Raw genomic sequence first — 16,121 nt, 5'->3', positions numbered from 1 at the left:
AGTATTCGCTGAGTTACAGTTCATTTTCGGACGCGTTTCAGAATGGATTTTACTGACAGAGAGAAGGCAGAACTCGCATCACGTTTATTTTTCTTTATTTGGCAAAAAGCACAACACTTTGTTTTTATTGTGAATATACACAAAAATAATACACATTTAACAGAATCGATTGATGTATGAAACTTGCTTGTAATATCAAAGTCAACAGAGCAAAATTAATTTCTTTTGAACTGAACTGAAAAAAAGCGAGCCTATCGCGCCGGCGCGATTGTCGACCTCAGGGGGTTAAAGACAAAAAGTCACAACTCCTGTTGAAAAACTGGTTCTGTTAGTTTTCTGAAAAAGTTCTGGTTTAACAAGTTTGAGTTCTGAAGAAAACAACTCCACAGTCCTTTATGAAAATGCAGAACTGAAAGGAGTTCAAGTTCAGTGGAGGAACAAGCAACACCACATCGTGATTATTCATGGTTAGTAAATACTATTTTATAAAATACTGATAGATATAGATTTAAAGGTGTCATGTATCCATTCACATTGATCTAGACTTAATAAACAGCATTGACACATTGTTTCTAAAAAAAAATTATTGCTTAGCACTAGCAGTGCTGCCAACTTTTGAGTTTAGCTTGGTGTGAGAATTATAGAGCGGTATTTATTGTTTGAATTTGTTAAAAAAAAAAAATGTAATTTGAAAGCTGAGACTTTTTCATATCAAAGTAATCTGCTCTGTCTTGTCTGTCGGTGTTAGTGTCTTTGCTCTGTGAGTTTTCACTGCGTGAGAATATGGTTGTGTAACGTGAGTAAGTGTGAGAACAGTGTCAATAGCGTGAGTCTCGCACTGAATGTCTGAGAGTTGGCAGCACTGGCACTAGTCTAGACTTGTAAGTAAGCTTTTCTCCCCGAATCACAGAAGCAAACACCATGAGATGCCATGAGATCTCTTATTTATTATTATATGTCAAGACATAGCAGAGAAAAACTATTTACTGGAGAGATGGTCTTCATTCATCAATACACAAAGGTTGGGCATTTATATGCTGATCAAAGGAACTTACATTATACTTTACAAGGTAGAGAAACATGTTCATGTTTAAAATTGAATGTATATCTCATGCTGCACAATCCTCATTCCTTAAAGAGAATACTTCAGTCAACATATGCATCAGTGGAAACTATGCTAGATTGCATTCACATTCCTCTGTGGTTAAAACTAACTCCTCTCACTCCTCTCCATGGCCTTGGCATGCGATCCTCACACACTCTTGCTGTGTGGATATATGAATGTTCATAAAAATGTTATAGCAATGAATAAAGGCTTTTAGTTTTTCTAAATTCTCGAGTGCCTTTGCCTAATATGATTTTTGCAAGTTGAACTATCCCGCATCAAAGAGCACCGAGATAGTGACTTTATACTCCAGTTTGGATCTTGTTCAATCAAATGTTTGTCTTCACTAGTGATGGCCGCTTTCGTCACGTGAATTAGGTAAAAAAAGGCTTTGTTACGTCACAACTGTTTCCAAATGTTTCGAAATTTCGATGGTTCGCTGCTGGGGGCCGATCCCAGTAAACCAGTGTTTATGGTTTTTGCAGATCAGTTTTATAGTTTGGTAGACATTTTAATGAGACGTTTGTGTAATCTGGTGAAGGACAGCCCTGCCATTCAACAATCTAAACTATGTTTCCTGTACAACAACATTACTCACTGCTTAACTAATGTAGTATGATGCATCATCGAAGAAATCAACTAATTCTAGTATCAAAATGATAAACCTGTCAGATAACTCGTTTAGAGTAACAGTACTAGAGCATAGACTGCCTTAATGTTGAGACAACAAATGGCAAAGGTGTAAAAGGGAAAAATTAAAAACAGAATATGAGGTGGTAAAGAAATAGATTTTCACAATGACGTTTGGAAATTACAGGGTGAAGCTTGTGCTAAATATTTTGTTGCTAGGGTATTCATTGCCAGCATGTTTCAGATAGATGCCATGCATAAAGGAGCATTATAGGACCCCTTTAACAGATGAGTTTGGATGAGAGTCCTGATCCGATCACAGCTTCATTTCATAATCCAAATAACATTTGAGCGCTTATGTCAACATGTTAAGAGTGAAACTACTTCAGATCTTTTTCTTTTTATCCTACAGCTGTGAATCTGTGAAGGATGATGGCATCTGTTAAAGTTGAAGATCTGCTTGAAAAATCACTGAATGAACTGGTAGAAGCTGAACAGAAGAATTTTAAGTGGCACTTAGAGAAAGATCATGAGTGTATATCAAAGTCTGAAATGGAGAAAGCAGATATCTTAGACACAGTGGATAAGATGGTAGCATGTTTTGGGCCAGAAGAAACTGTGAAGATCACAGTGAAGATCCTGAGGAAGATGAACCAGAATAATCTGGCTGATCAGATGGAGGACAAACACAAGCAAGGTAACATTTAATTCACTCTCCCCTGGTTTCACAGACAGGGCTTAAGTCTAGTCCTAGACTAAAATGTAAGTCTGAGCTGTTTCCACTGAAATAAACTTGCACTGACTGATCTTAAAAATATATCAGTGCCTTTTTAGTTTTAAGATGCACATCGGTAATGTTTTTTTCTAAGCATGTTTATAAAAATTACTTAAATGTCCTAATTGATCTATGGTCTAATCCTGGCTTAGTCTAAGCCCTGTCTGTGAAACCGGGCCTCTGACTGTAATGTGATTGTTTACCAATGTAATGGTTTGACTTAAACTTTGCTCTTGTGTGACTTATGTTTCCAAGTGAGTGATCCTCTCTCTCACACACATTCAAGTCAGGCTGAAGGCAATATGAAGACGTCTGCCGCTGTTGGAGCTCATTCAGAAGAGATCAGAGGTAAATAATCACTGTCTGTACATGGAAACAAGAGAAAATATAACAGCAAGCAACAATTACAGGGCCAAGAAGAACAGCAGCAGATCTTATACAAATACATTTATTAGAACAGATTAGACATAAGTCATTTTTACGAATGGTTAAATGGTTTAAAAGAGTCTTAAACCCTGAAATAAAACTTCTACAAGCAACTTCTACATACGCAGGGTCATTGCAATAACCCCAACCTAACCCTAATATACAGTCTCATGTCTTGTTTGGTGTGCTAGATGTCAATGGTTTGATCAAAAATCTTTTAATTATTTGGTCAGCATGGCCTTAAAGGAATAGATTACTTAAAAAGGATAATTCTGTCATTTACTTTCAAACCTGTATGAATTTATTTCTTCTGCTTAACACAAAGGAAGATATTTTGAAAAATGTCAGTAACCAAACAGTTGATCGGCCCCATTGACTTCCATAGTAGAAAAAAATACTGTAAATGCCACCCATTGGCCCAGCAACGGAAATCCAATGGTATGGGGGAAGGGATAATGCGTGTATGTCTTTTCAGCGCTCCAGTGAAGTTCACTTAATTTACTGGAATTTAGTTTCAGTATTACTTCATCTCAACGCTTAATCTGTCTCCAATTTCAAATGCTAATCAAATTTAGATCGTGTTTCTGATTAGAAAATAGTCAAATATTGATTAAGAATTAATTTTAGATTTTTGATTATTCTGAGTATCCCATACTTTCAATTATTCATTCATTCATTAAGGGACCCGATGCCGCACAGAGTCACACGCCCCGGGTTTACGTGGATTTCACGGACACAGCCTCGCCATTCTGATCTTGGTCAGAGGGTGTAGGGTTTGCTAATACCTCTTAAGTCGGTTGCCTACTGCTCAAGCATACAAAAAAAGTGTAGTTTATTTAGCCACTTCCGTACAACTTGCCAAGTCAGTGATAGGCAGAAATGAAAATGTCTTCAGATGACGTGCCTACTGCTCCGTTCATATGTGCCTTTAGTTTGACCTATCCTGGACACAGAGCTGCAGGAGCACCAGCCTCCTCATAATCTACTAAAATAATGATTTCAGAATAATGCAGAATAATTCAAATATAACATTTTATTTGTCAGGTAAAAATGTATCATGCCAACTACACAAGTAAATGATTAAAAGCCAATTCAGAAATAATAAATACATGACATTGCTTAATTTTAGAGTAATCTTTGAGTAAATAATGCATTCCTGACAGAGACATACAGTGGTGTGTGAGTGTTTTCCAATGGGAGTTGTTCCTGGTTAAAGGGTCCCCAAGACTGCTCTGTAACTTGCCCTTAAATACCCAGACCAGAACAAGAAAAGAGTTGTTTTGGGTCAATTCATGTACCCCAGGGGGTAGCACCTGGTTTCTGGGGAGAGGGGAGATGTCTTGAAGAGACATCACCCAAAGAGGAGAACAGAATTCTCTAAAGTGTTCAATCTTTCTCATAATACCAATGACTGCAATGAAATTAAGACCATTTTACCAGTCGCACTAGGGCATTTAAAATTACACCAAACATGAAAAGGAAAAACAATATATTCACAAGATACATCATATGTGATATAGACAATCTCAGTGAACTTTTAGTGACTTGAGGAAGGAGAGGGGGGATGCTTATATAAACAAGGAGATAAGTTTGGACAAGACAATGTCCTGTGCTCTCGATCTTCTGTTCAGGGTGCATTTTATTGCTTTATTGCAGGGTGAGTTTTGTCTTAGCAGGAAAATCAGTTCTTACAATACATTCATACAGGCTTGAAACAAATTGAGGGTGAGTAAATGATGACTGAATTTTCATTTTTAAGTGAACTATTCCGAGTCCAATAGTGTCAATCTGATAAATCCAATTCCAATTGCATTCAAGTATTAATCAAGGCATTTCCATCATTTATGTTGTCAACTTCAGCATAATCAGTGTAAGATGTATGTGCATGTAAACACTATTGTAGTAAGAGTGTGATTCATTTGAATATAGTAGAAGCAGGAATTTATGAAAAACACAATAAATTTTTGCTGTCTTTTCCCCTCTTTCTTAAAGGCTCAACTGCAGACGATAGAGGAGCTACACATCATGATTACACAGAGACAAGCCGCAGACTGAAGAACAAATTAAAACAGGACTACGAGCGGATATTAGTTGGTAATTCAGAGACGGGTCATAAGGAATACCTGAACGATATTTAAAATGATTTATATGTGGTGGGAAATGAGACTGGAGGAAGAGTGAACGACCATGAAGTGATACAGATCGAATCAAATCACAACCGATTGACTGCCAAGGAGACGGCAATCAAGTGTAATGACATGTTTAAACGAAACAAAAAAGTACTGACGATGGGGATCGCAGGAGTGGGAAAAACTGTCTCTGTCAATAAATTCATCCTTGACTGGGTTGAAGGAAAAGAAAATCAGGAAATAACCTTCATTTTTCCTCTGCCATTCCGTGAGCTAAACCTTATTACAGAGAACTGCAGTCTCATGGGACTGCTTCATGAACACTTCTTTAGCGATCCTAAAGAACTGCCTTCTCTTCCTCAAGGTGATGGTAAAGTCTTGTTCATTTTTGATGGACTGGATGAATGTCGCTTCCCTTTGAGCTTTAAACAGGGTGGCAGATTTACAAATGTAAATGAAAAAACGACTGTGAGTCAGATAATAATAAACCTTTTCAAAAGACACCTGGTTTCCTCTGCTCTCATCTGGATCACATCCAGACCAGCAGCAGCCAGTCTGATACCCCGAAACTACATTGATCAAGTGACAGAGGTGCGAGGATTTAACGATGAGCAGAAAGAGCAATACTTCATCAATAACAGCAGTCCTGAGGTTGCTGGAAACCTCATCAGTCACATCAAGAAATCCAGAAGTCTTTACATCATGTGCCACATCCCCGTCTTCTGCTGGATCTCTCTCATTGTTCTTCAGCCTCTACTGGCTCGAAAGTGTAATGACAAAACTCCCACAACTCTCACAGGGATGTACACAAGCTTCTTAATTTCTCAGCAGCAACAGATGAAAGAAAAATACTGTGCTGAGCCTGAACCTAATTCCAATGCAGAGTCTTTTGATCAGATTATTCTGAAGCTTGGGAAACTGGCCTTTCAACAGCTGGAGAAAGGAAACCTGATTTTCTACAAAGAAGATCTTGAGGAATGTGGACTAGATGTCAGTGAAGGGTCGTTGTACTCTGGGTTATGCACTCGAATGTTTCAGGAGGAAAAGGATTCAACAAGAAACATTTATAGCTTCGTACATCTCAGCGTCCAGGAATTCCTTGCTGCTCTTTATGTGTTTATGATGGGCAAAGATGAGAAAGCTGACCTATTTCTTCAATCCTGGAGAGAAAAACTGACATGGAAACTGTCCAAAAAGCCACTGTTTCAGCTTCATAATGCTGCAGTCAAGAAGGCTTTACAGAGTAAGAACGGACACCTGGACCTTTTCCTTCGGTTCCTCCTGGGTCTAGAGTCCAATCAGAGTGACCTGAAGCGATTACTGCCAGGACTGGAACTCAGAACAGAGGGCATGAAAAACACTGTTAACTATATCAAAAAGAAAATAGAGAAGGAGGAATCAGTAGAGAAGACCATCAATCTCTTCCACTGTCTGAGTGAATTGAAAGATAACTTTGTGGAGGAAATCCAGAAGAATCTGAGCTCAGGAAAACTTTCAGCACAGAATCTCTCCTCTGCACAGTGGTCTGGTCTGGTGTTTGTGCTCCTGATGTCAGAAGAGACTCAAGAGAAGTTTGAACTGCAGAAATACAGAAGATCTGATGAAGCGCTGGTGAGACTGCTGCCAGTGATCAAAAACACCAGAAGAGCACTGTAAGAGTCTCCTTTACATTAATTTATAAACACTGTTAGTCTTCTGTAATTGCCTTCATTTGAAATGAGTGACTTGCTGGCCTGGAATGTTCAGAAAAATGAATAAATGTATTGTGTGTGAAAATAAATGCTGGTTTGATGTTTTATGAAGAGATAATTGTTTTAGCTTTGCTTAATTCACTACAGTTAAAGGTTTTTTCAAGCTCCATATTATAAACACTAATAAGCATTACTACTGCTCTTTCTCTACACAGGCTACACAGCTGTAATCTCAAAGCTCAGTCCTGTGAGAGTTTATCTTCAGCTCTACAATCCTCAAACTCCTTTCTGAGAGAGCTGGACCTGAGTAACAATGACCTGAAGGATTCTGGAGTGAAGCTTCTTTCTGATGGACTGAAGAGTGTCAACTGTCAGCTGGAGATACTGAGGTGAATGGTTTTAAAATAATAAACTATGCTGTAATCAGAGGCTGACTTAACCAATAAGTGAGGTAAGCGGCCGCTTAGCACCCGCACGAGACAAAACATTTGCAGGAATGTGATATTTTTCCATGTTTTTACAGATGTATGACCCACATGGACTGCATAAATTTATGAAAAAATATTGTTTGGGGTGAGGGGAAGGGAATGGACTGTATGAAGAATTTGCAACAGTTACTAAAACTGTAAAATGCTTCTATTTCATGCATGATTTGCTTCTGACAGCACTGAACAAGCTAGCAGCGCCATCTAGTGGCTGTGCACAGGACACAGTTAGCATCTCAGCCAGGGTTCAAAATTAACACCACACACCAAATTGCGATTAACTGAAACAGAGTTACTTATCAGTTGGTTGGGATTTTTTAAATTACTAATACTAACAATGCATTGTTGGGAGAACAAGATATGGCTTAGTATGAATATCAAATTGTGAAGGTTGTGATGTATTCATATACATTCTGACTGTAAGGACCAAGGTTAGAACTAGGCTGTGAGGGCTGAATGTAGAAGGCTAATGATAAGAGGGTGAGCCAAGAGGGTGAGCATTTCCCAAAAAGGTCAAATAAAAATATCTAAAAATGTCAAAGAGAAAATTTGAGGACAACAAAATCAAATGTCAGAAAATCACATAGAGCAAATAAATTCACTGGAGGCATTTACCAAAGACTGGAGAGGTTGGTCTCAACATATTAATAGGCCACAGGGGTTAAAGTGAAAAAAAATTCTGAGCCTGAAATTTTTTTTGTGTGTGTGTGTGTGTGTGGTGTGGGGGGGGGGGGGGGGGGGGGGGGGGGGGGGGATTCATTGGCACCATTTATTTTCAAGCATGTTAATGGCATATTTTTATGAATGAAGACCAGTATCACTGATATAGCTACTTATGTCTCGATGAAAATTTATTTTTCCAAAATTTGAAACATTTATTAGGCTTAAAAAAAATAACAACTTGTAAGTGAACTTAAAACAATCCTCACTTAAACCCATAATAAATGTCATATTTACTTGTACCTTACCTGTCTAACCGATGTGAATTATATAGAAATTGAATACGTTTATAAAACAGTCCGCACTGCATAAATTATAAATGAAAAATAGATTAATCCTTAAGCGTTGAGCAGTTAGTAATTTTCTCTGTTCCCATTGTTCTTTGGTTAACTTTACTAACAGAGAGAATTGCTGTCACTTTAATACCCGCCGCTGCTGATAGGATCTCACGCATCTCATTCTCTACTCTTTACTTCAATTTAAGATTGCATTTAATTCACTTGACTGTTCTTGTGAAGATACTCGACAAAACTGACATTTTGGCATAAATGTGTGTGTTGGTTCGTTTAAGCGAGAAAGAGAACTCGATGGCGCGCTGCCGACTGCGATACTGGCGCGCGTCTTTCTGTGTGTGTGTGTGTGTTTCAGGAGGACATTCACTGACAGCGCGTTCTCTTTTGTCTTCTCGCGCATTGATAGTTTAAAACATTTGTGTGAAGGAGAGCATGATCATATAACCCAAAGGATGACATAAAGAACGGACGCTGCGATAAATATTTTAACACGTCAAAGCTGGACAAAGATTAATCGCATGCGTTTCCGTTGACAGCACTAACGTTAGGCTACTTGTCATACATTGCTGACAGAAAATGCTGCGGTTTAAAGTGGACTCGTTTTCATGGTAGGCCTACACAGAATGTTTTTTTGTTTTTTGTTTTTTTTTTAAGCTACAGAATATTTAATTAAATATTAAAATTAAATATTTAGCCAAGTCTGAAGTTACCAAGCAGCAGTGTATGTTAACGTTAGCTCAGTTATCAACAGGTGTAGACAGAACATATGATTATCCTGACCTGAGCTAATTTACTGAGTCAACCAACTCACATCTCCTTTCTTTCTTTTCATCCATGATGACATTAAAGTCACGTAACGTTACCTGTTGTTGTTTCTGGCGTTTCATCGCTGTCTGTGCCGCAACCGCTACTTGCTCATTAGAACATTCAGTGAGCTATTTTACACAGGCTCGGTCCTGCTCCTCCGTGGCAATGACGGCGTGCAGTTAAACATCATAACAAACGAATTTGAGTGGGGGTGGGGGGGACAACGGGATTTTAGAAAGTGTCCCCATAGGAAATTACGCCCGTGGGTAGGACATCATCCCCAAGCTTCATGAACTAGCGCTCCTTTCACCGACAACGCTAACGTGACGTATAAATCTCAATCACACTTGCCAGGCCCCGCCCTGCTCTGCTTGTGATAGGCTTGTAACGTTAGTAAGAGCTGCGTTCCTTTCATATGATTGGTAGGTGAAATCAATTGACTCGAAAATATTAAACCGCATGCAAGTTCCAATTTTTTTTTCTTCCTCACGGCCGCACGCCGGAGATCCGGCACGGTGCCGGAATACTTTAAGCCCTGAGGCCATAAGGTGAACTAGGAAAAAGTGTCTAGAAAGTGATTTTCGTTCCCACACCTGGGCACTACTTTTTAAAATCATTTTTGCATTGACAACACCTTTTTGGACTTTATGTTAAAAGTTCTCCGCAAAATATTCTGCAATTTTTTGTCACAATCCATAAATGTATACAATTGTGAATGGAAAAAAAAAAAACGAAAATTGTATGCTGTTGTTTTTGCTTGTAACTTTATTTATTATAATTTTATCAACACAAAATATGTCTCAAACTGACATTTATACATGTACCTAAACATTTAAGACAGGTATCGGTGCATTAGTATACTAAAGTGTGAATGTAGACCATGAAATATAACACATTTGAAGAAAGTGCACTTGTACTTCAAAATTTGCACCAATCAAAATTAAACATACACATTGTAAATTTAGCAAAACTGTGATGTTTTATACATCACATTTTTCAATAGGTCCTGTGTAATCACAGAAAGATAAAAACAAATGGCGAACAGTTAGACCCAGACACAATGATTTAGGTGTCTGCCTCCGGCCCTTAGATGCGAGATACACAATGTCTTGACAAATAGATATGACTTTTAAGTTCATATCATCTGGAATCTCAACATAATGGGCCAGTGTTGGTTCCTCAGTTGCACCGATAATCCAGGAAATCAAATTGTACAGTTCGAGTGGTACAACAGATTTTGCTTCGCTCACATTTAAATCGTCTGACGTGGGTGGCCACGGGCATTTCATACCGGGAGAGTCACATAGAAGCATCTTTAATATCAATGCCGCACTATAAAGTGTCCTTGTGTCCTCTGTAGTATTGATAGAGTGAAAGATAATCACAACAGTATAAAAAAAAAGATATATTCACACTGAAAACTATTTAGTTGTGTATCAGCTTCTACACATTATAAAATATAATTAAGATTTCATTATAATGAATTCCATTTTTGTGAGAAAAAATAAAAATGTTGCACAAATGTTTTTTACAATGCTGCAAAAGAAACTCATTGTATTTAAATTACCTGTAGTTTGAAGCATCAAGATCTTCATGTTTTTTCACAAGATTTAAAAAGTTTCTTCTGAGCTGCGTCATTGTCAGCACCTCTTGGTTAACAATTATTCTATGGCGGATTATCCGCTCACAGAAGATCTTGTAGCCGGCATCGAAGGTTGGCTCACTTCTGAAAAGAAAACACATTAAAAAAGCAAAGTAAATATTTGATGTGCCATAACTTTCACAATTGCTTCCATTTTAAATATAGTATAAATAGTAGCATAATTGAAAGCAATTGATCAACCGATTTGAGACGGGGTTTTTTTTTTTTTTTCAGAAAGAAAATACATGTGTATATATTTAAATTATATATAATATACAGGGTTTTTCCTGGCTCAAAATGAGGCGGAGGTGGTAAAATCCTAATAATGTATTTTAATAATAAGGTAATTAAATGTTATTTTTCATAGATCATCATATAGCCTAATGTGTTTTAGGCATTATTTTTGTGGGTGGAGGTTGGTAACTCTAGGGGGGTCCGGGGGCATTCCTCCCCGGAAGAAATTTTTGTACATTTTAAAGATAAATTCATTAATCTGGTGCACTTTGAGTCACCCAAATCCACTGTTAAAAATAAAAAAATCCACCCGCAAACCGCCCATATTCTGTGATTTAGATATCTGCATCTGATCACATTATAATTATTCAAATTCTCAGTGTTAAGCATGATAATATGGTAACGTATCACACTGAAGTTGGCTAAATAAAAATTAACATTTATTTAAATAAAAGTTCTTCTTTTGGCAAAATTACATTTCCTTAATAGCCTTAACAGAGGCTTTACTCCATTCAAACTTAAATTGTCAATGTTTCATTACATCGCTGTTTGAAAACAGAATAATTTTTTGTACCTTTATAAGGTTTTATTTTATTAAATGTTTGCTCCATTTCATTTCAAATTCTTAAATTTGATCAATATATTCAATTAAAATAAGACATTAGGCTGTTTCCAATCAAATTAAATAATTTACATTGAAAAATTATAACTGTATTAAATTAGATTATTTTAAATATTTTTGAATATACAAATAAGGAATGTTGAAAATGTTTGAAAGTAAACCGCCAGTAGGAGGAGGCAGGCGACCGTCTTAATGAGCGAGTCATTGAGTCATTCATTCAAACGATTCGTTCAAAAGGCTGATTCATTCAGAATGAGGCAGTTTATGAATAGGTAATTGAATCTTTGACTCAATCGATTCGTTCAAAACGCTGAATCATTCAGTAATGAAACACGGCTGAGTGTTGCTGTGAGATACGCGATGGTTCTGCTGTGATATTTGTTTGGAACTATTTTCGGTGCTGAAACAGAACAAAAACAGTCATTGCGTCTCAAATGTAAGTGACTCAATTTTAACTATTTGTTTATTGAACTGTTATGAAATCAGTCTCGGTTTCAATCTTGATGGCATTCAGGAAAATATCACTCTGATCGTGTGTAGCCTAGGCTATATATTGTTTCTTAACTATAATATGTTATAAATAACAGCACAAGCCTCAACAGCGCAACATTGTTACCGTCAGTACATTAGGTAGGCCTATATTATCAACTATAGGCTATTTTTATTTTTTTACAGTCTATGGCTATCAATCGCTACTTACATAAAATTAAATAAAACAGAATCATCCTCACGTTTTCGGTGATTCGGAATATTTTTATATTACATTTTTTTTTTAATCAGGGCATTTGTCCGTATGGGCTACAATTCTCTCTCACTTTTCCCTTCAAAAAAGGAAGAAAGAAAAAAACACGTGTTCCGGACAAAGTATATGGTCCCAGACAAGCGTTATTGTCGAGTCCTCCTGATATGTTTTCCTTGATTGGTTTTCCATGAAGAGAATTACGTTGTTGAAAACGAAAGTAAAGTGACGCACGTTCATTGCGTTTTACCGTGATGAGAGTTCCGTGTCTTTATTAAACTAAACACAAAATTATTTATCGGTCATCCACCCTCGATTAATTGGAATGGAATGTTTTTATTACTTATCCGCGCACTGCGCGCAGCAGCAGCACTATACGGTTTGAGAACGGACACAAGCGGTAACCGCAACTGAACCGTCACGGTGGAAAAAGTGTATCTGACCATGACTGTCTGTCCGAGTTTTGTCGAGAGCCGGAGGCGGCACGAAATTTGACGGAGACGGCCGCCTCATAATTCTCTATGCAGGAAAAACCCTGATATATAATTTCCTTCACAAACCACTACACATTTTATCATATTGAATAACTGCAGAGATTATGCAGTCAAAACTGTGTTTATAGACAAAATGGCAATATACAGTCTTTGTCAGGAATCTTGTGTACTGTCTGTAACAGGACTTGTGGTATCGCACCTCCAGAGACACACAGTCTTTGTCTCGAATATGCAAAAGAATGCTAGTGTCTTCCTTCATCTCAGCAGCTTTCAGTAACTGGCCTGTAAATAAAGCAAACTATAATTAAATTATTTGTAAATTAAAAAATTAGGTAAAAACTGTGTTATAACAGTTAAACAATATTGAGTGTTGTGACTGTAGCTGTATGCAAAAAATGCAAATCTATGTAATTGAAAGTTAATCATGGTACCCAGCATACGACACAAAACTTCAAATGTGTGTGTGTACTTTTTACCTACCTGCTGACAACGTTTCTGCCTGTGAAAGATGGTCCTTCTGCCGTTTGCCTGCAACCGTAATGTACTTGTCCGTTTTCTTACTAATTATGCACAAGGCAGGAAGCACAGGACCTGCACAAGCTACTGGCAGGCCCGTCCTGGATCGAAGTTTCTTTGTCGGACATTCAATTGTTGAGGTACTACTACCCGATGGCACAGACTGAGCATCTGTAGCTTCAGGATGCTGTGTGACCCGTTTCTCGGCCGCATCCAAGCGCTTTTTGTCAATGAAACGCCTGTAGCAAGTGGGGTGAAACCCAGCGTCTTCGGGAACATATTCATACTCAATATCTAGACAATGTTTGTAAGTTTCTGTTATTCTTTGACTCTCACCCTGCAAGCCAAGCCACCGTTTGGCCCTGTTTCTAAATGTATCCCACCGTGTGCGTGAAAAATCCTTTGTTTCTTCTTTATGTATGGACGTGAGATGCATATATCATTGTTTAGAATACTTTTTGTGGAGTTTTGAAGGAGGTCTGGCCGTAATTTCTTCGTCTTCGCTACTCGATATTGACGACAAAGGCGCAGACATCTTGGATTCATGTTTACATGTCGTTCCAAAAAGCAGCCACCTTATTGGTCTAGCGGGAAGCATGTGATGATTGCCTCATCACTCCTGATAAAAATATGATTACGCGAGGAAAGAACTATTGCCGACTTTAAACGCTAATAAAAAATAAACTGCAGGATAACTCATGGAGAACTTTTATTTTCGTGCTCAATACAAATAGGTGTTTTTTTTGGGACGAAAATAATTTAGTGCCCTATATATGGGAACGGGATTAAATGAAAACGGCTTCACCGTATGGCCTATAAACACTAAGCAAAAAACAGAGGAACAGAGCTACTTAAATACACTCACAGGAAACGAGGCACAGGTGAGAACAATAACACATGATACGATGATGGGAAATTGAAATTAAACACAATGAGGGCCTCTAGTGGCCAAAACTAGTCAATAAACCTAACACTGACATGCTCTGTGTTTCAGAGTGAAGCATGGCATTGTATTCATTTACACACGAGCAACTCATGATCCTGTGTCAGAGCATCTCAATTCACAGTAAATCAGTGATCTCAAACTGAGCTCCTGGAGGGTCACTGTCCTGCAGAGTTTAAATCCAACCAGCTCCAAAATACCTGCCTGGAAGTTTTTAGTAATCCTGATGACTTTTTTAGCTGGATCAGATGTGTTTAATTCGGGTGGAGCTAAACTCTGCAGGGTGGTGGCCCTCGAGGAGCTGAGTTTAAGTACACTTCAGTAAATGCTACTCCACATGAACTCCTGCAAGTGAGCAGACTCTTGACTTTTTTGCATTATGAACATTTACAGACCATGAAATTTTGACTTTTTATTATTTACAATTTCATATGTGGTCTGTGAACTGTGGTTTGCTCCCTATTTCTTAATATATGTACAATTTGTTATGGAGCGCTCTCCGAAAGTTCAGCAGAGAGAAAGTTTGTGTTGTGTGATAATGAGTAATGTTGGTACTAATGTAGTACATGTTTTTTTCCCCCTTTTTTTTCTTTCCTTTTGTGTTTTCTTTGTCCTTTCACTTAATCTCAGAATCTCAGATATGTCAAGACAGAAGAAAGTCACACTGTTCATGTTTTCATCATTTATCTTTTTGTTGTTGTTGTAATTAATGAATGCTCAGTCAGGTGGTTCATGTGTTCATTTTACCAGTTGGAATGTCAAAGGTTTAAACAATGTAATCAAACACAGCAAGATGATGTCACATTTAAAACACTTAAATACTCATATTCTTTTTTTTTTTTTTTGCAAGAGACCCACTTAAAGATCATGCCAGATTTTGTAAGAAATGGACTGGACAAGTTTATCATTCTAAATTTGTCAGTAAATCTAGAGAGGTGCCAATTATTATCAACAAGTGTATTCCGTTTTCTCCTTCACAAACCTTAGTTGATTCCGGTGGTAGATAAGTTGTTGTTTCAGGCCTTCTTTATGGTTTAAACATGACTCTGGCTAATATATACACACCAAACTTTTATTCAGAAAATATTCTCTCTACTCCCTGACCTAAACTCACACTTTCTTATTATGTGAGGTGATTCATCTAGACCGTTCATCTACTAAACCTGCCCAACCCTCTAAAACTGCAATTACACATCAATCGTTTATAACTACTTGTGGTCAAGCCGATGTATGGTGTTTTTAATATCCCACAACACAACAATACTCATTTTTCTCTTATGTCCACCTTAATTCCTCTCGCAATGATTACTTTTTCTTAGACAAGAAATTGTTGTCTAAAGTGAGGGCCTGTTCATATAGCAGCATTATTATATATGACCATGCTCCACTTTCACTTTCTCTTCAGTTTCAGGATAAGATGTTTGGTTCTCGAAGTTGGAGATTTAATTCTCTACTGCTCTCTGATAAAGCCATTAAAAACCCAATTAGATATCTTTTTGGGGATAAATACCACCCCTGAGACCTCATCTTCCACAATTTGGGAATCTTTGAAAGCATATGCTCGAGGTCAAGTCATTTCATATTCAGACTGTGTAAATAGACAACGAAGGATGAAGCTAGAAGAATTATCTCTTGAAATTCTTCGGCTCGATTCGGCTTATGCAGCTTCTCAAGATCCTGAAATTTACAAAAAGAGACTCAAATTTCAATCTGATTTTAATGTTATCAACTCAATGTTATCAAAAAGTTATTGCTGAAGACTAAACATGCATTTTTTTGAGAATGGTGACCAGCCAAGTAAACTTCTTGCGCTTCAGTTAAAGGAAAAGTCAGCTAAACATTTTTTTAAAAACCTTTGCCCATATCTACA

The 16,121-nt window shown here is 37.5% G+C and overlaps 2 protein-coding genes across 2 annotated transcripts in view; both read left to right on the top strand.

The window, feature by feature from the left end:
- Window positions 1-387: 387 nt before the first annotated feature.
- Window positions 388-6,439, top strand: LOC311081625 (uncharacterized protein). Its single transcript, XM_084112206.1, has 4 exons — window positions 388-467; window positions 2,148-2,432; window positions 2,766-2,858; window positions 4,929-6,439. Exons 2-4 carry the CDS (start codon window positions 2,165-2,167, stop codon window positions 5,072-5,074), a joined length of 507 nt encoding a protein of 168 aa, XP_083968332.1. The 5' UTR covers window positions 388-467; window positions 2,148-2,164; the 3' UTR covers window positions 5,075-6,439.
- Window positions 5,084-16,121, top strand: part of LOC311081606 (NLR family CARD domain-containing protein 3-like) — a 54,884-nt gene continuing 43,846 nt past the window's right edge. The window contains exons 1-2 of the mRNA XM_084112171.1: window positions 5,084-6,717; window positions 6,972-7,145. Of these exons, the coding sequence (XP_083968297.1) occupies window positions 5,195-6,717; window positions 6,972-7,145 (1,697 nt within the window). The 5' untranslated portion in view covers window positions 5,084-5,194. The remainder of the gene's footprint in view (window positions 6,718-6,971; window positions 7,146-16,121) is intronic.

Source organism: Abramis brama (genome assembly GCF_963993115.1).
Source record: "Abramis brama genome assembly, chromosome: 4".
Lineage (NCBI taxonomy): Eukaryota > Metazoa > Chordata > Actinopteri > Cypriniformes > Leuciscidae > Abramis > Abramis brama.
This window is presented reverse-complemented; position numbering and strand designations above follow the sequence as displayed.